This window comes from Plecotus auritus (assembly GCF_963455305.1).
Source record: "Plecotus auritus genome assembly, chromosome: 8".
Lineage (NCBI taxonomy): Eukaryota > Metazoa > Chordata > Mammalia > Chiroptera > Vespertilionidae > Plecotus > Plecotus auritus.
The window spans coordinates 114,362,869-114,383,688 of NC_137782.1; the positions used below are offsets into that span (position 1 = coordinate 114,362,869).

General features: G+C 46.8%; 1 protein-coding gene across 1 annotated transcript in view; it reads left to right on the plus strand.

The window, feature by feature from the left end:
* Positions 1-5,127: 5,127 nt before the first annotated feature.
* The window catches only part of LOC308257175 (F-box-like/WD repeat-containing protein TBL1X), a 33,500-nt gene continuing 17,807 nt past the window's right edge, over positions 5,128-20,820 (plus strand). The window contains exon 1 of the mRNA XM_080686259.1: positions 5,128-5,468. Within this exon, the coding sequence (XP_080542385.1) occupies positions 5,264-5,468 (205 nt within the window). The 5' untranslated portion in view covers positions 5,128-5,263. The remainder of the gene's footprint in view (positions 5,469-20,820) is intronic.

Below are 20,820 nucleotides of genomic sequence, written 5' to 3' on the forward strand. Positions count from 1 at the left end.
GATCTCCTTCCTGGGAGAGTGGAAGTCCAGGCAGCATCCGGTCCAGCTGTAGAAGGCCAAGGACAAGAGAAATCTTGGGCTGGGTTCAGTATGCCCTGGGAGGGGGACCAAGAGACCCGCCAGTGATGCAGGGAAGCAGGCATCCGAACCCTGGGTGCTCGCAGAGGGCCAGGCCACTCAGCACGCCCCCTGGTGGCCTTGCCTGGAATAGCAGGCAGGTCTGATGTAATAGGCTCCTGAGGCAACCATGAGGCCAGGAAGCGGTCTCACTTCTGTGAGGTAGGGACACATGAGCTAAACCAAGGCCCCAGGCGGCACTGCCCAGGAGGGAGACGGTGAACCCTGGTCTTACTTTCAAGTCCTTGCGAATCAGATTTCCTCCTATTCTGAAGTGACATCAATATCAATTCTGTGTAGGGCACCATTTGTCTCTCCACTGACAGCTTGTGTTTGTATCTATATATACTAGTAAAAGGCTAATATGCAAAGTGTCCCCTCAAGAGTTCGACCAGGAGACTGGGAGTTCGATTGTTCTCTATAATGTGCGCTGACCACCAGGGGGCGGCACGGAACATGGTGGGTGACCAGCAGCGGCGGTGGGGTGCTGAGGAAGCGAGGGAAGGAGGAGGCAGGGAAGCAGGAAGGCAGGGAACCTGATCGGCTCTCATGGCCAGCCAGGCCTAGGGACCCTCCCCCTGCATGAATTTCATGCACCAGACCTCTAGTTTTTACTATAAATGCAATGTAATGGAAACACTGGGGTGATCCACCCACGGTGTTTCCACCTGATCATCGCGTGTATTTCTAGCCAATATATTTTGATGGGTGTGTTATTATGAATCTATATTTAGTAAAATTTTAAAATTTATAATCTTTTCTTTTTGATCCTTACCCAAGGATACTTTTTCCAGTGATTTCCAGAGAGACAGGAAGGGAAGAAACATCTATGTGAGAGACACATGGATTGGTTGCCTCCTGCACACCCCCCACACCGGGGCCAGGGAACTGCAACCGAGGTACGTGCCCCTGACCAGGAATTGAACCCGAGAGGTTCAATTGTAGGTGGACCCTCTGACCACTAAGCCAAACCAGCCAGAGCTAAATTTATAATCTTTTAAAAAATATTTTTAAAGTCATATCAGAGTAAGGCAGAAACATCAATGAGAGAGAAACATGGATGGGCTGCCTCCTGCATGCCCCCTACCAGGGATGAAGCCCGCAACAGGGGGATGTGCCCTGGCGGGGAATGGAATGGAACATTAATGATGAGAGAGACGCATTGATCGGCTGCCTCCTGCACATCCCACATTAGGGATCGAGCCTGCAACTCAGGCATGTACCCTGACCGGGAATCGAACCGTGACCTCCTGGTTCATAGGTTGATGCTCAACCACTGAGCCACGCCGGCTGGGCTGATCTTATACATTTAAATAGGTGGACGTTTATGAAGCTGTTTTTTTGTTTGTTTTTGTTTTTGTTTTGTTTTTTAAGCAAGCAGGTTTCCATCCGAGGGAGACCTGATGGAAGTAGACCATGAACTTGGTGCGGAACAAATGCTTCCTGGACCTGCAGCCAGGAGACCAGGACTTGCCCTGCTCCACCCTCCTGCTTCTCTCTGTCACTTAGGTTCTGTCTCCTCATCACTGGTGCGCACCCCGGGTACAATCACTGCTCACAGCTACCGAGAGCCTGCCACATGCCCCACACCTCGTACTGTTCTCGACCATTTACCCACATTAACACGTTTACTCCTCCGTAACCTTCTGAGGTACATGTGGTTTTACAGGGATGGAGAGAGAGAGAGACAGAGAGACAGAGAGACAGAGAGAGAGAGAAACATTGGTCGGCTGGTTGCCTCCTGAACTACCCTGACCGGGCCAGGGATGAACCTACAACCCAAACCTGCAACCCAGGCACATTCCCTTGTCCCAGAATCAAACCTGTGACCCTTCAGTGTGCAGGCGGATGCTCTAACCACTGAGCAACCGGCCAGGGCGTAAATAATTTTGATTGAATCTAATGGCCCCAGGGAAAAGGTCTTCAAGGTATGTATACCACCTTATGCTCAACAGGAACCCTGAGAATGCTGGGCTGCAGGGGCTGCCTGAAGGCAGGTGGTACAGTGATCAGTGCCTGTGGGCCCGTGGGTTTGGATTCCTGCCCAGTCACTGTTGGCAGATTGCTCATTCTCTCTGGACTTCAGTGTTTTCCGCTGCAGGGACTGGACCAAACCCTGTGTGGCCTGCTGTGAGATAGATGCCCGCCTCTCAGAGCCACATAAGTCCTGTCACTGACATTTGGAGTTCTACAGTTCAGCACAGCCACCTGTGCTTCAGTCACACCTAAACTTCCACATCCTGTCCAGTGTGTCATCACAAGACCTCGTCAAACACCTTGTGAAAATCTTGTGACTATAAGGCATCACCCCAATTTACCAACCTTGTACCTGTCTGGAAGGGTTTAGTATAACATGGAATCAGTATGGACTTCTACAGGTGACGGCTTTGTTTTCTAAACGCTCACGACCCAGCCAGGGGCACACTGGCTCTGTGGGGCTTCCCGCTCCTGGGACATTCAGAAGACAGGATGGTGGGTATACAGTCTTCTGAACGGGCAGAGGGATCCCTATGAGCACCGCTTCTAGGCATGCAAGTCTCAGGTGTGGGAGCCACTTCTTCAATGTAGACAGCAGCCTTATATTCAAATGATGCTAATCTGGGAGGGATGCCTAATGTGAAGATTAAAAACAAACAACTTGACCTGGCCAGGGTTTCTCAGTGGCTAGAGGGTCTTGGGTTCGAATCCTAGTCAAGGGCATGTGCCTCAGTTTCAGGTTTGATCCCAGGCCCGGTTAAGGCTGGTGCAGGAGGCAACCAATTGATGTGTCTTTCACGTTGATGTTTCTTTCTCTCTCTCTCTTTCCACTCTCTAAAAAATCGATAAAAAAAATATCCTCGGACAGGTGAAGATTTAAAAAAAACAACTTAAAATGGTGTTAAGTAAGGATGCGTATCCATTTGCACCTAAGTTCAAGAAATGAACAGTACATCCCTTCCAAGTGACAGATGGGTAATCTCATCATGATTATACAATGAACATAAAATGTTAAAAACAACTTCGGCTGGAATTGATGGAGATGATGAAATCATTGTCCCTGCTTTAACGAATCTAGTGGCCTGAATTTCAGCCCTGAGATTTAAGCCAATACCACCTTGGGGGCGGTGGGGCGGGTGGCTATTTTGGGACAGGGGGACTTGCAAAAACTTTAGGACCTACTCTTGATTCCAATAATTACAGGCTGTTGTTCTTTGTGATTAAGCCCCTATCCCAGTGGTCGGCAAATTCATTAGTCAACAGGGGGACTTGCAAAAACTCTAGGTCCTAGACTCTTGATTCCAATAATTACAGACTGTTGTTGTTCCTTGTGATTAAGCCCCTATCCCAGTGGTCGGCAAACTCATTAGGCAACAGAGCGGCAAACCGCGGCTTGCGAGCCGCATGTGGCTCGCGAGCCGCAGTTTGCCGACCACTGCAGTCTAGGTGCATGGATGTGGTCCTTTGTTTTTTGGCTTATCATCTCCTCTTACTTTTTATTTGGAGTTAATTACAGATTCACCTGTAGTTGTAAGAAAGAACCCTGGACCCTACCTCTCCCAATGGTAACATCTCGCAAAATTATAGCACAATATATAAACATTGATACAATGACACAATCCACCAAGTTTATTCAGTTCCCCAGTTTACATGCATTCCTGTGTGTGTGTATTTAGTTCTGTGCAATTTAATCAGTCTGTGAGAATTCACATGGCCACCACCGTCACGGTACACTTGAGATTGATTCTTACAGGCATATTCCCTAAGTGTCAGTTCAAAAAGAAAAAAAAGCGGGGGGGGGGCATTCATGGGCAGTAAGCACTGCCCAGCCACAGGACAGGTGCCAGAGGAGTCTGTACTCTTATTTCAATTGCCTGGATGTCACAAAGATCCGCCATGGGATTCTGACCATGGAATGCAGATCCCTCATTTGGCCGCTGAAGAAAGAGACCAGAGTTGAACTCATCCTGGCTCTTCAGTGGTGGAGCCCAGACAAGGACCAGGGCCCTCGGAGCCTGTCCAGTGCTGTCCGGTCTTGTCCTTGCCGCCTATTCCCAGCGTCATCACCTGCTAAAAGTCCCCGATGGATGCAGCTGCTCTGAGGAAACAGGTGTCCATCAGCATCCAGCTTCATAACTACAAACAGCAATGAAAAATTGTTTTTTGTAAAGCATGCAAATACAGACATGCTGCTATTTCTTTATTTGGGACTTTTATGGAAATTAAAAAGGGGCAGGAAGAGGTGGCACACCCGTTCAATTCATAAACATTCAATGATGCCAGCCCAGCAAGCTCTTCCCCGTTGTAGAGGATGCAGCCCTGGGACACTAAGTCCTGGTGACAGACTTCCATGAAAGTGAGAACAGGGTTTGAACGGGAAACTCTTCTGGGATTAACTACAGCAAGAGCCAACAAGAAGCCATTTCTCTTCTGGGCTGGACGCTGCAGGAGAGGGTTTGTGGGAGGAGGGGGTTTGTGGGAGGATGCGCAGTTCCTCCTGTGGACAGGTCCAGCTCTGGGCCCTTGGCTGAGGGGTGGGAGGGGGTCCGCCTTCCCATCTCTCCAGCTGGAACAGTATGCGCGCGCGCGGTACGCTTCCGGGACCCGGAACTTGGGGCCAGGTGCGTCCACGCGGGACCGGCAGGTGGCGCGCGGCTCCCGTCCGCTTCCGGCCTCACCTGCGTGGCTCGAAGTCCGCGCCCACAAAGGCGGCGGCGGCGCAGGGCCGGCCGTGCGCTCCAAGATGGAGGCGCCAAAGACTCCGTCCGCTGTCTGGCCCGCCCCGCGCGGGAGCTTCCGCCGCCTCACTGGCCGCGCCTCGATCTTCCCGGAGGCGGGCTGACGGGCCCCAAACCTCCGAGGGCCTTCGGCGCCCGCGCGGGAATACGGCCAGGATCCCGGGCCACCCACCCCCGGCGCCGAAAGCGCCCCCTGAGCACGCCCCCTTCTCGCCCCGGGCAGCTGGGGAGACCCGAGCACGCGCCCCAGCGCCTCAGCCCGCCCAGGCCCGTCCCCCGCTCCACGCCCCGCCCCGCCCTCCCGCCGCTCCGCCCTCCCGCCGCCAGCCCTCTAGGCTCCTTCCCGGATCGGCCCGCAGTTTCAAGTTGCAGCGCAAGTTCGCTGGTGGCCTGAAGTCTCCTCGCGTCGGCCAGCCGGACTCCCGGAGTGCATGGAGGTGGGCCCGCGGCCTCTGGGGCCTCGCAGCCTGCGCGCCCCGCGCCATGGAGGGCGCCGAGCCCCGCGCATGGCCCGATCCTTGGGCCTGTACCGCCGATGGCGGGCGCCCCGTGGAGGTGCAGCTGAACGGTGGCGCCCCTTGGGGCTTCACCCTGAAGGGCGGCTGCCAGCACGGCAAGCCGCTGGTCATCACCAAGGTAAGGCGACCGCGGGACCCTCACAGGACTGCCCGCAGGTGGGCGGGGGCTCGGAGGGGGTGGAGGTACGGAGGGAGCGGAGTGATCGCGCCCTGGCCCCGGGGCGCGCGTCTGCTCGGATCACCTGTGGGGAGGTGGACTTCCGGACACGTATAGGTGTGGTTCGGCGTCACCCCCGCTGCTCTGTGGCGTTTTGAGCCCTGCTGTCTCCTGGCGCCGCGCAGTGTTTAAACGGCTTCTGTTCCGGGTCCCCCTCCGCGAAGGAGCCCGGCAGCGTCCCTTGTCACTCCCGGTCTCGCCAGCAGCGGCCTGCACCTGTGGGGCTGCCCAGGGGCCCGAAAGAAACGCTCCCAGGAGCCGCCCCACCGGTGTGTGCATCTGTTCGGCCCCGGCTTCAGCACCCCTGGGATCTGTACCCTTATCGCTAGGAAACCCAGCCCAGCAGCTGCCGCCAGCCAGCTTTTAGATCCCCATCTGTCCATCATTATTTACTGACTTTCGGTTTCCATTTCCATGGCGCTCTGGAGACCTGCCCAAACGCACAGAAACTTTTCAGCCGCCTTTATAAAAGTGGAGCTTCAGCTCCAATACTAAGAAATTCCTAATGTGTCTCATAGGAATGTGTTTCTCTTATATGGGTTTGGGGGGCAGGGTCTGCTTTAGAATTGAATTATCTTGTTTCAGAAACAAAATTCATCTCGAAACGGACCAGGGGAACCTGTAAAAACACACAAACAACAAACAAATCGCCCTGTTTTCTTCTGGTTCAGAGTGTGGGTTGGTCCGTTTATTTGGGAAGGGTTGGGCCAGCTCATTCCTAGGGACAGAGTTCCATTTAAAATGTAAAAATGTTTGGCTACTGGAAGCGTTTGAAGGTGACCTACCTGTTTGCTGGGCTTTCCTGCTTGTCCACTGCAGGGAGGAACCTGGTGGCTGCCAACCCACCCCTCCTGTCATGAGTTTGGGAAGTGGTGTGGCTTTGTTGTTCAGAGAGCAAATGAGCCATCAAACTGTTCTATTTCATACTTTCTCTCATGTTTATATTTGCAGAACTGGGGACTTTGTGGGAGGTTTGTTTACAGTGCACTGAATTTATGTTGAACTGCATTCCTTGAAAAGATGGTGGGCAGTCATTGTACACCTGGCCCAGCAAGGGCACGTTTCCCACATAGTTTGTATTAACGCGAATTTTGCCTGTATCTTTTAAAAAAATATATACTTGGGTATCAACTTTTTTATTAATTAAAAAAAAATTCTTTTTAGAGAGAGAGAGAAGGGGAAGAGAGAAACATTGATCAGTTGTTTCCCATATGTGCCCAGACCGGGGATCAAACTCGCAGCCTAGGTTTGTGCCCTGACCAGGAATGGAACCCCCAACCTTTTGGTATATGGGAAGACGTTCCAACCCACTGAGCACCCAGTCAGGGCTTGCCTGTATCTTTTAAATAAAGGGTTTACAGGGCATTTCTGATGGTAAAATTAAAGATATTGGATAAATTATTCGGACCTTGAATATTTCATGTATCCTTTTTAAGAAAAGATACACAATTCAACCTTCATGGTGGGGTAAATGTAGGTTTACAGTTGTGAGTACTCGGAACAGTTTATTCTTGTATTATTACTTAATGTATTATTTTCCATACAACTGTAAAACTACCCCCCCCACACACACACACACCCTGTATATTCCTTGGACTTGCCTTTATAGCAGATGGAACAAGTTGTAAAACGTTACTTAAGATGAAGCCTTGCTTTTTGGCCTTTTGCAGTGTGAGAAAGCCGGAAGTCACTTTAAAATTTAGTTGTTTGCCGAAACTGGTTTGGCTCAGTGGATAGAGCGTCGGCCTGCGGACTGAAGGGTCCCGGGTTCGATTCTGGTCAAGGGCATGTACCTTGGTTGCGGGCACATCCCCAGTGGGAGGTGTGCAGGAGGCAGCTGATCGATGTTTCTCTCTCATCGATGTTTCTAGCTCTCTGTCCCTCTCCCTTCCTCACTGTAAAATATCAATAAAATATATTAAAAAAAAATTTAGTTGTTTTGCAGCTGGATAAAGGGACTCCAAAGCACCTTCTCCTTTCTCAGATACCCCAAGTTCTTTTTTGCCTTAATGTATTTTTTGTTTTTTAATTACAGTTGATATGCAATATTATATTAGTTCCAGGTGTGCAACCCAGTGATTAGACATTTATATTAGTTACAAAGTGATCACCCTGATAAATCTAGTACCCATCTAGCAACAGGTACCCCAAGTTCTGAAAATCCCAGTGACCTCCTGTTTTCCTTAAGAGGACCCTCAAAGTTCTAAAACGATACACTAGTGACCCAGTGTATTATCATCAGTGGCCTCCTGTTCTCCCTAAGAGGTGCCATTCTGGAAACTGAAGGAGGTGGGCAGTAACATCCAGCTGACACACCTGGGCCTTCTCAGGGCGCCTGAGGCCGTTTGCTCCTGATTTGGCCTGTTGCTTGGCTCCCATGGTAGTTGCTAAGGTTTTTGTTTGTTTTGCTTTGTTTTGGAAAGTTTTTGTGGCTAGGCCAGTAGCAGTGTACACACACAGCCTTTCTGGATTGTGCTTCAGGATTTTGCAGACTAAAATGCTTGTGATTCTTATCTGAGGCGCTCATGCGTCCCTCCCTTAAACTGATGCTGGGTCTTTGTAGCTGCTTCAAGGTGATTGGAGATTTGTGGTTTCTTTGCTTACAAGGGAGAGGATTCAGAGCAGCTTCGACTTGTGTTCTAAGTTTTCATGCACACTTGTATGCAAGTGCACATACGCGTTCTCACACATGCACACGTGGAACAGTATTGAAAATATTTACATACCTGTCTTTTCTCCTGGATTAGTTGTCAGGGACGCTCACTTACAGTTCAACAGCTGGTAATTAATATCATGTTATTAGAAAAGGAGGAGGACACAGGCAGTAGGAGGGTGAGGGCCTGTGCTGGGGGGTGAGAGTGGGCTGAGAGAGGTCAATGGGGAAAAAGGAGACATATGTAATACTTTCAACAGAAAGAATTTAAAAGAAAAGGATGAAGGGATGCGTGTCTAGCTCTACTTAAAGAATGGAAATAGACTGTTTTGATGGGCACTGGGGACAATTATTTCACACCAGAATTTAGTTTAATCCGAGCTTTAACTTTTTTTTTCCTCTTGTTACCAAAAAATCTTCAGGGCTCATTAGATAGTGATTCTTCTAATCAGTTTTTTGCATTTAAAAAACTTTGTGATTAGCCCTGGCCTCGTGGCCCAGTTGATTAGTCATCCCATACACCAGAAAGGTTGTGGGTTCAATTCCAGGTCAATGCACATACCTAGGTTGCGGGATTGATCTCTGGTCAGGCGTATACGGGAGGCAACTAATCAGTGTTTCTCTCTCTCTCTCTCTCTCTCTCTCTCTTTTCCTTCCTTTCTTTCTAAAATTAATATAGCCCGGCCAGTGTGGTTCAGTGGTTGGGCATCGGCCTATGAACCAAGAGCTCACTGGTTCTATTCCTGGTCTGGGCACATGCCTGGCTTGAGTGCTCAATCCTCAGTAGGGGGTGTGCAGGAAGCAGCTGATCAATGATTCTCATCACGTTTCTATATCTCCCTTCTTCTCTGAAATCAGTAAAAATGAACATACTCTTGGGTGTGTATTAAAAAAAACAACCACTTTGTGATTAAATAGTTTATGTATTAGAGCCCTGGGGTCTTAGTACATTTCCTATTTGTCAGAATCTGGCTGGGAGAAGCTGGACCCTGTGTGAGGACACACTTGCTGTGATAATGAGGTCTCCTTAGAAAGCCTCACAGGGGTGTGCATCTAAGAACTGGAAGGGGTGCCCAACTAGGCTGCTTCAGTCCCTAACTTTCTGATGGAGACCTTGTGTAGCCTACTGTATAGATGTGCGCTGGGGTCACCAATCTGGCAAGTCTTGAGAAGGACCTTGAGGACCAGATCTAGACTCCGAATATTCCTGTTTTTCCTCCAGTCAGTGCCATCTGCTGTTGTGGGAAATCCGTCGCAGTGCCATATTGAATGACTCTCTCACATCCATTTGATGACAGTTTTTAACTCTTGATGCTGTGGATGTTCTGGGCTGGTTTATTTTCTCTGGGTGGCTTTCCTGTGCATTGTAGGATGTGTAGCAGCATCCCTGGTCTCTAACCACTGGCACCCCCTCTCCAGGGGTGATAACCAGAAACCCCCTCCAGGCTGCCAAATGTTCCCTGGGTGCAACATCGCCCTCTTTTGGTAACTGTGTGTCACTTCTGCTTTGGAAGGATTTCAGTGTTTAAAGCTTCCTTCTTTTGAAGACACTGGCCTGTGGGGTCTTCTGCTTGGAGACCCCTGGTGTGGCCAGTCATTGCATAGAGGGCTGTTTTTTCCCCTAGCTCTGGCCTCATGAAAGGCTTCATTACATAGTAAAACGCAAATTTGCTTCATCCGCAATTTTGTAGCTGGAGAAAGAACATGGGAGCCCAAGTTTCATTGTTTCTGTATAGGGTATTCTTTCTTTCTCCTTCCCAGTTTCTTTTGTCAGTTGACCCCTCCCCAACACCCTGTTTGCCAGGGGCTCTCCAAGTGCATGAACTTTGTCAGGTCCCTCCACAGGGTCCGTGTGCAGGCCGCTATGCAAGCAGACTACCAGTAATTTTCCATTCAAGTTTAAATGCCTTGCCTTGAAAATGGACCACCACTGACTTTATTTCTAACACTTTCCCAGAGTTTAACTCTGAGATGACCCACCTGAAAACAATGTCTCCTGAAAACTCCTGGTTTGGCACGTGCATCCTTCACTGGCTCTTTGCCGTCCACTACAATGTTGGTTTCCTGAAAGTCCTTCCCTTATCTCTTGTCTCTCATCTGTGTGGTCCCTTGCACTCCCTGGAAAGAGTGGGTGTATGTAGACAACTGTTGAGTTTCCGTGTGCAGTTCCGACCTGGGTTCACTCGCAAACTCAGAGTGATCCAGATGGTGATCATTCATTCATTTTCCCTCACCTCCTTTATTCTCCTGCATTGCCAGTCCTGTCCATAGCTTTATCCACAAATCTGGGACTCATCCCTAAGTATCTCTCTCCTGACCTTCCTCAGCCACAGACCCCCAACTCCTTTGGAGCCTGAGTGTCTTGTGTTGCAGTTTCTTTCTTATCCGGGTGATGTCGCTGCCTGCTTTATTGCTCACCTGGACAGCCGCAGTGGTCACGGACTTGTGCACTGCCTCCGGGCTCTGCGTGTGTCTGATTCCTGTAAACGGACGGCCAGCAAAGCCGGGACCAGAGCGCTCTTTGAGTTCTCACGCTCTGGCTGGAACTCAGTAACAGTAACCATGACCTCAGCGACTGCTCGTGTGACACTTTAGCTGGGTATACTTGGTACACTAGCGACTTGCAACCAGTGTGCTGCTAGAATGTTTAAAACATGACCTCTTTCCTCTTAGATTGTCAAATAAAAATATGACAACAGCCAACACAACAATTCGGTGCGGACGAATCAAATTTATGCCTATTGTTTTTGTCTGATCGGCAAAGAATATATTTTTTTTGGTGTGCTGCAGAATTTTAGTAATTACTTTATGTGTCATGATATGAAGATGGTTGAAAGTGGCTGCTATAGATGCTTCTTTTTGTTTTAGCTCCTGACTGTTTCACAGCCTCATCTTCCATATCCTCCCTCCCATCTTGATCTTTTAGGCCCCTTGATAGCCACTTTCGCATGTCACTCTTGAGCACTTGAAATGTGGCGAGTCCAACATGAGATGTAGTGCAAGTGAAAATACACCCTGGATTTTAGACTTAGTCTGAAAAAAAGGGGGGTGTAAAGTATTTCACTAATAATCCCTTTAGATCTATTACTTGTGGAAATGATATTTTGTCTCATTTGAATTAAACAGATAAAGTCTCTTATTAAAATTAACTTCACATATTTCTTTTGCTTTTTAAAATGTGGTTCCTAGCCCAGCTGGTGTGGCTCAGTGGTTGAGCATCAACCCATGCACCAAGAGGTCCAAGGTTCGATTCCCCATCAGGGCACATGCCTGGGTTGTGGGCTCGATCCCCAGTAGGGGGCATGTAGGAAACAGCCAAACCATGATTCTCCCTCATTGATGTTTCTATCTCTCTGTCCCTCTCCATTCTTCTCTCTAAAAATCAATAAAAATATTTTTAAAAACCAATTTAAAATGTGGCTCCTACAAAATGGGAAGGGACATCTGTGGCTCTTGGTGTATTTCTTATTGGCCAGACCAAGCATGTCGAACTCGCGGCCCATGGGCTGCATGCGGCCCACGACGAATATTATTTTTTATAATTTATTAATTAAGGTATTACATATGTGTCCTTATTTCCCCCATTACCCCCCACCTCGCATTCATGTCCCCACCCCCCTGTGGTCTGTGTCCATTGATTAGGCTTATATGCATGCATATAAGTCCTTTGGTTGATCTCTCCCCTTTCCCCCCACTGTCCCCTACCTTCCCTGAGGTTTGACGTTCTGATTGATCTTTCTCTGTCTCTGAATCTATTTTTGTTCATCAGTTTATGTTGTTCATTATATTCCACAAATGAGTGAGATCATGTGATATTTATCTTTCCCTGCTTGGCTTATTTCACTTAGCATAATGCTCTCCATCTCCATCCATGTTGTTGAAAATGGTAAGAACTCCTTTTTTACCGCAGCGTAGTATTCCATTGTGTAGATCAGGGGTCCTGAAACTTTTTAAACAGGGGGCCAGTTCACTGTCCCTCAGACCATTAGAGGGCCCGACTATAGTTTAAAAAAAAACTATGAACAAATTCCTATGCGCACTGCGGGCCTGGGACGAGTCGGCTGCTAAGCAGGACAGGCAGCGGCACCAGGCGGGCCGGATAAATGTCCTCGGCGGGCCGCATGTGGCCCGCGGGCCGTAGTTTGAGGACCCCTGGATGTACCACAGTTTTTTAATCCACTCATCTGCTGGTGGGCACTTAGGCTGTTTCCAAATCTTAGCTATGGTGAATTGTGCTGCTATGAACATAGGAGTGCATATATCCTTTCTGATTCGTGTTTCTAGTTTCTTGGGATGTATTCCTAGAAGTGGGATCACTGGGTCAAATGGGAGTTCCATTTTTAGTTTTTTGAGGAAACTCCATACTGTTCTCCACAGTGGCTGCACCAGTCTGCATTCCCACCAGCAGTGCACGAGGGTTCCTTTTTCTCCGCATCCTCGCCAGCACTTGTCATTTGTTGACTTGTTGATAATAGCCATTCTGACAGGTGTGAGATGGTACCACATTGTTGTTTTGATTTGCATCTGTCTGATGATTAGTGACTTTGAGCATGTTTTCATATATCTCTTGGCCTTCCTTCTGTCTTCTTTTGAAAAGTGTCTATTTAGATCAGTTGCCCATTTTTTGATTGGGTTGTTTATCTTCTTTTTGTTAAGCTGCATGAGTTCCCTGTAAATGTTGGCGATTAAACCCTTATCGTTGATATCATTGGCAAATATTTTCTCCCATGCAGTGGGCTTTCTTGTTGTTTTATTGATGGTTTCCTTTGCTGTGCAAAAGCTTTTTATTTTATTTTATTTTTTTTTACTTTATTTATTTATTTATTTATTTTTTTAATACATCTTTATTGTTCAGATTATTACAGGTGTTCCTCTTTTTTACCCCCATAGCTCCCCTCCACCTGATTCCCCACCCCATCCCATGCCCTTACCCCCCGCCACTGTCTTCATCCATAGGTGTAAGCTTTTTGTCTAATCTCTTCCCGCACCCCTCACACCCCCTCCCCCCTGAGAATTGTCAATCCACTCCCTTTCTATGTCCCTGATTCTATTATATTCACCAGTCCATTCTGTTCTTCAGATTTTTTTATTCACTTGATTTTTAGATTCACTTGTTGGTAGGTATGTATTTGATGTCATTTTGTTGTTCCTAATTTTTATCTTTACCTTTTTCTTCTTCTTCCTCTTCTTAAAGAACACCCTTCAGCATTTCATGTAATCCTGGTTTGGTGGTGATGAACTCCTTTAGCTTTTCCTTGTCTGTGAAGCTCTTTATCTGACCTTCAACTCTGAATGATAGCTTTGCTGGGTAGAGTAATCTTGGTTGTAGGTTCTTGCTGTTCATCACTTTGAATATTTCTTGCCACTCCCTTCTGGCCTGCATAGTTTCTGCCGAGAAATCAGCTGACAGTCGTATGGGTGCTCCCTTGTAGGTAACTAACCGTTTTTCTCTTGCTGCTTTCAAGATTCTCTCTTTGTCTTTTGCCCTTGGCATTTTAATTATGATGTGTCTTGGTGTGGTCCTCTTTGGATTCCTCTTGTATGGGGTTCTGTGTGCTTCCTGAACTTGTAAGTCTATTTCTTTCACCAGGTAGGGAAAGTTTTCTGTCATTATTTCTTCTAATAGGTTTTCAATATTTTGCTCTCTCTCTTCTTCTGGCACCCCAAAAATTCGGATGTTGGTACGCTTAAAGTTGTCCCAGAGGCTCCTTACACTATCTTTATATTTTTGGATTCTTTTTTCTTTTTGTTTTTCTGGTTGGGTGTTTTTTGTTTCCTCATGTTTCAAATCTTTGGTTTGATTCTTGGGGTCCTTTGATCTACAGTTGAGTTTCTGTATATTCTTTATTTCAGACAGTGTATGCTTAATTTCTGACTGGTCCTTTTCCATTTTTTTGACATTCTCATTAAGATCCTTAAAGGTCTCACTAAGTTCCTCAGCAGTTTTTAGAAGATTCTTGAGTAACCTTATAAATGTGGTTCTGAACTCTATGTCGTCCAGTAGTTTGCTTTCCTCCATTTCTCTCATTCGTGACATGTTTCTTTGTCTCCGCATTTTGTTGTTTCCTTGTGTTGATGGAGTGGCTTTGTGTGGTAGGTGACCTATAGGGGCCAGTAGCTCAGCCTCCCCAATCACCTGAGGTGGACGCCTTTGGTACACCCCTTTGTGGGCTGAGTGCAAAGTCTTGGTGTAGTTAAGCCTTGATTGCTGTTGGTACACTGGGAGGAATTGACCTCCAGGCCAATTGGCTGTGAGGACCCGCTGTGTCTATAATGGAAGAACTGCTGCGCTAGAGACACGCTTATGGTGTAGGACTTGTTTCAGTGGGGCTTTGGTGCTTACTGAGTCTGCCTCTTGAATGTGTCACTTATGGATGTGAGGAGTTGAAATCTGGTGTCTCACACTGACCACTAGGTACACTGGCTTCTGGATATCCAATGGGGTGCAGGTCAGCTACTGTCTGAGGCCACCCAGCAGGAGCTACAGCGAGAACTACAGTTTTCTCCTCTTTGCTTGGGTTTTGGAGGTTTTGGAGCTGTCTGACCCAGGCTGCAAGTTTGCTAGGTTAAGCTGCGATAGGGCAGGCCATTCATATGCTAAAGCCGCTTCTTGGAGCTTGGGTGGGTTCGTAGATTGTGCGGGGCGGGGTCTCAGGGCGTCACTAGGCTAGGGCGTGGCAAACAGCGATGGCTGCCAGTAAGCTGGCTCTGCGTCTCCGACAGTGTCCCCGCGTCTCGTGCCCCAGCACAGTAAACAATTATTCCTGCATGCAGCCCTGCAAGCAAGCCACCCTCACTTTCCAACCCCACGGCAGACAGTCCAGCTTCTCCCTGTAGGAGTTTGGGTCCCCCGCGTCTCCCCAGAAACTGGAGTTCAGAGTAATCGGGAGCTTATCTCCCTTCGGGTTGAAAACAGCAGTGCTCCCAGATGCCCGTCGCCAGCCCGATTCGTGCGTCTCCGTACCTCAGCTTTTCAGCGCTTGTGCACCCCTCAATGCTGTTTGCTCTTTCCTTCTAGTTGTAGAACTTCCACTCAGCCAGCATTCCCGTGGTTCTGGGTGATAGACGTTTTGTCTTTTAGTTGTAGTTTTGAAATTGTTGTGCGAGGCAGCAGTTTAGGTGTTTACCTACGCCGCCATCTTGGATCCTCTCCAAAGCTTTTTATTTTGATGTAGTCCCATTTGTTTATTTTCTCTTTAGTTTCCATTGCCCTAGGAGCAGTATCAGTGAAGAAATTGCTTTGGCATATGTCAGAGATTTTTCTGCCTATAGATTCCTCTAGTATTTTTATGGTTTACCATCGTATGTTTAAGTCCTTGATCTATTTTGAGTTTATTTTTGTGTATGGTGTAAGTTGGTGGTCTAGTTTCATTTTTTTGCATGTATCTGTCCAATTTTCCCAATATCATTTATTGAGGAGACTGTCTTGACTCCATTGTATGTTCATGCCTCCTTTGTCAAATATTAATTGGGCATAGTGGTTTGGGTCAATTTCTGGGTTCTCTATTCTATTCCATTGATCTATATGTCTGTTCTTGTGCCAGTACCAGGCTGTTTTAAGAACAGTGGCTTTGTAATACAGCTTGATATCTGGTATTGCGATCCCACCTACTTTGTTTTTCTTTCTCAGGATTGCTGTAGCTATTTAGGGTCTTTTTTTATTCCAGATGAATTTTTGGAAAGTTCGTTCTAGGTCTGTGAAATATGCCGTTGGTATTTTAATGGGAAGTGCATTGAATTTATAGATTGCTTTGGGTAGTATGGACATTTTGATGATGTTGATTCTCCCAATCCATGAACGTGGTATGTTCTTCCATCTGTTTATGTCTTCCTCTATCTCTTTTTTCAGTGTCCTGTAGTTTTCCGCGTAGGGGTCTTTTACCTCCTTAGTTAAGTTTATTCCTAGGTATCTTAATTTTTTTGGTGCGATGGTAAATGGGATTGCTTTTTTAGTCTCTCTTTCTGTAAGTTCATTATTGGTGTATAGAAATGCCATAGATTTCTTGGCGTTAATTTTGTATCCTGCTACATTGCCGAATTCATTTATTAAGTCTAATAATTTTTTGATGGAGTCTTTAGGGTTTTCTATGTATAGTATCATGTCATCTGCAAATAAGGACAGTTTTACTTCTTCTTTTCCAATTTGTATGCCTTTAATTTCTTCTTCTTGTCTGATTGCAATGGCTAGTAGTACTAGCACTATGTTGAACAGGAGTGGTGAGAGTGGGCATCCCTGTCTTGTTCCTGTTCTTAGGGGAAATGGTTTTATTTTTTGTCCATTGAGTATGATGTTAGCTGTGGGTTTTTCATTTATGGCTTTTAATATGTTGAGGTATGATCCTTCTATTCCCACCTTGCTGAGAGTTTTTATCAAGAAAGGGTGTTGGATTTTGTCAAATGCTTTTTCTGCATCAATTGATGTGACTATGTGATTTTCCCCCCTCAATTTGTTTATGTGATGTATCACGTTTATTGATTTGCGAATATTGTACCATTCTTGCATCCCCAGGATAAATCCTGCTTGGTCATGGTGTATGATCTTTCTGATGTACTGCTGGATCCGATTTGCTAGAATTTTATTGAGGATTTTGGCATCTATGTTCATGAGGAATATTGGTCTGTAATTCTCTTTCATTGTGTTATCTTTATCTGGTTTTGGTATTAGGGTGATGCTGGCTTCATAGAAGGAGCTTGGAAGTGTTCCTTCCTCTTGAATTTTCTGGAATAGTCTGAGGAGGATGGGTTTTAGTTCTTCCTTGAATGTTTGCTAAAACTCCCCTGTGAAACCATCTGGCCCTGGGCTTTTGCTTGCTGGAATCTTTTTGATGACTGCTTCAATTTCTTTCATAGTTATCAGCCTATTGAGATTTTTAGTATCTTCCTGAGTAAGTTTTGGAAGGTTGTATTTTTCTAGGAATGTGTCCAAGAGAGTTAGGGCAGAGAAAAGAGAGCACAAATGCTATCAAAGAGAGAGAAAAAGATAAGGGATAAAAGACAAAGGAATAAAAAGGAGAATATATATATGTGTATGTGGGGGTAAGATACTACAGAACCAATAGATAAACAATCAAAAAAAAAAAAAAATACAACCACCACACACCCAGCAAAGAGGATTGGGGCAGAATCTGTAGAGGCTGAGCTTATATAGTGAAAATAAGATTAAGAATTGGATGAATATAGGGAGGACCTCAATTTAGTATTGAGGAAGTAGAAAGGGAATAAGTGGATGAGAAGAAAGAGAATGAGAAGAAAAAAAATATATACAAAAAATTGATTTCAAAAATGGTATAAAAATTAAAAATAGCAAATAAAAAATAGTGATGGAAAAATAATGTGAAAAGAAATAGAAAAAAAAAGCAACAAATGAAAACAGGAAAACAAAGAAGAAAAGAAAAAAGGGATAATAAAAAAATAAAAGTGAAAAAAGTGGAGTGTTGTTCCTTTGGCTAGCTTATGCTTCCAGTCGTCTGTACTGTACTCTTTCTCAGTTTCTGGTTGCTTTGGCTCCACAATGAATATTTTTGTGGCCCAGCCAATATAATGGTATGTAAGAAACATTTTAATAAAAATTTCATAACTTAATTTTTACAATATCCTGTTATGCAGAATCTTCTTATATAATAAAGAGGTAAATTACAAATTGACCATCATGCCCTCACAAGATGGCTGCCTATGACCAGGCCGACAGGGGGGTTAGTGAGGGACAACCAAATGACTGAACAAGCAGGCTGTGTGGGGCGACCAGACTGGCAGGGGGGTTAGTGAGGGATGACCAAACGACTGAACAAGCAGGCTGCGTGGGGTGACCAGTCTGGTGGAGGCAGTTGGGGGCGACCAGGCCAGCAGGGGGGTCAGTGAGGGGCGGTCAGGCTGGTGGGGGGGGGGCAGTTAGGGGCGACTAGGCAGACAGGTGAGCGATTAGGAGCCAGTGGTCCAGGATTGTGAGAGGGATGTCTGACTGCAACTGGGGTCCTGGATTGGAGAGGATGCAGGCTGGGCTGAGGGGAACTCCCCCCGCCACCCCTCCCCCCCCACACCGGGCCTCTAGTTATTAATAATGAACTACAATGTTCACTAATGACTGATTACTATGATTGTATTGCATTCATTTTCCTTATGTGCCTCATGCGCAGGCACACCATTTCCCTCCACTAATATTAGCGTATATTTTAGCAACCGATTGCCACATCATTAGTCTTGGACTGACTTGTTTGGTGTGTGCAACAGGAAATATTTCGCTTGCTGAGTGGAGGCGGACCAGGAAGGCCCCTCACAGACCTTGTCCCCACAAGAACCTTGCAGGGATCCATTTGTGTTGGTGCTGGGCCCACCCACAGGCAGACAGCCTGGGCAGAAAGTCTTTGTCTGGGGAGCCGCTTTCCTGCAGGTTAGAGGAAGGCGAGGAGGTCTCGGTGGGCAGTTGGGCAGGAACCCAGGCCTTGCTCCAAGGGCACCAGGAGCCCTGGGCAGTTTTTAAGCAGGACTTGATGGCAGGGGTCTCTCTGGCAGCAGAAGGGCCTTGGGCTGCTAGTGCGATGAAGTCAAGGGCTCTGAGTGGTACCCCAGAGGCTCAGGAGGTCCCACCTGGTGTTTGGATGGAAGATGCTGCAGATGGCACCTGAACTAGGTGTGTAGCTGCAGGTGCTGCCGCCACTCCCATCCTGCCCGGTGGAGTTCAGGGCTGAGTAGCGATGGGAGCCCCAGCTCCTACATGTGGGTGGCGCCTCCAGAAAGTTCCATGGAGGCAACAGGTGCGTCCAGGGCATACCTGGATCTCTCTCTGCCCAGGTGCATTTGGACAGTTGGCAGGTGCTGTCTAGATACCAGGCCAGCAGGGGGGTCAGTGAGGGGCGGTCAGGCTGGTGGGGGCGGGGGCAGTTAGGGGCGACCAGGATTGTGAGAACAGGATTGCATCTGTTCTCCCCAGCAGATCCTGACAACATATGGCTTGCTTTGCTCCTGTGTGTTTTCTGTGCTCTGTCCTAAGTGCTTCTAAAGGAGACAGGGTGAATGCTAAACAGTTTTGGGGACCCAGTTACAATAGCAGCATTGAAGGTCAGACTTGGCCTTGTAATTCAGCCCCAAGCTGTAGCCCAATATATATGTGTTAATCACCATGAAACTGTAACTCATCAAATGAGTCAGCTGCCTAATTTTATACAGATTAATAACCATTCCAGGTAAGTGGCTACTGCCAAATTAACTGCACTAGAGAATAAAAAACCTGTGGTGTAATCGAATAAGTCTTTTCCATGTTCTCAAAAATTTCTTGTTATTCTTTATCGTCTTAAGATTGTATATGAATTATCTTCATAAGCAATAAAATTTTTATTTTTGTAGCCATGCCTTCAATTTGTGTAAAATTGTATAGAATGCCTTGAAAATGTCATCAGATAGGAGTTACTATTCTCAGAAAGAGGGAGGATTGTACAAAGTCAATTTTGTTTTTGCTTTGCTTTGGTTCTGGTAATAATCGTGAAACCAAGCTTAAGATTTAAATGGAGAAGCAATAGCCCTGGCCACATGTGTGTGTGTAAGTTTGTATGTGTGCATCTCTGTGTGTGAATGTGTATGTGCATGTATATTATGCACATGTGAATGTGTGCATTTGTGGGTGTGCATGTATATATGTGTAATGTGTGTGCACGTGTGTGTGTGTGCATGCAAGTGTGCACATGTACTATGCAGACGTGAATGTTCTCCCTTGGTTGGAATTTGCTCCACTTGGATCAGCCCTGCAGCTACACTGTCCTTGAGGACTGAGTTGACCATGGTGTTGACACCTCACCCCATGACCTCCTCACCTGCAGCTGGCCAGCCACAGCCCAGCCCGTGGTGGCAGGTTACTGTGCGTAGGTGCAGGCCAATGAGTTCTTCACATCTCTCTCCAGCTCCAGTGTGGAGTGGACAGCCTGGGCAGGCAGTGGGGTGGGTTATACCGCAGTAGTATGGCGCCAAGGCCATCTGTCCAGTAAAATGGAAAGGCTTCCCTCCAGTGGCTCCGTAGTCAGATTCACAAGATCCGAAATGCTGGGTGGAGCAAGAAGAGGAAAATGGGTAGCCTGGACTCCAGGTTGTTTAGTGGCTGTCCCCTCATGGGAGGTACAATTCTCAGGTTTCAAAATCAAACGGAGAAAACAAACAGCGTTCTTTTCCAAGTTTTCCTTCACCGAAACTCACTTATACTTGGTGAGCTTTGAGATCTCTGAATGTCCGCCAGGATAGAAAATTTGCAAACTATTTAAAATTTTTGTAACTGATTTATTTTAGAGAGAGAGACACACAGCAATTTGTTGTTCCACTCGTTTATGCAGTCATTGCTTGATTCTTGTATGTGCCCTGACCGGGGATTGAACCCCTAACCTTGGTGTGTCGGGATAATGCTGTAACCAACTCAGGGCCCAAACTTTAAAATTACACAGATTTCTTTTAAATATTAAGAAAATAGTGAAATATGGCTACACAGACATGGATGTCCCTTGAAGCACACCATATCTCGAGACAGATGGTATGCATTGTGTAAGTACCTGTGGGTGAGTTCCCACACTCTAAGCAGCACCCCCTCTCTTGGGACTCAGTTGGCCGTTTTCCAGGTCACTC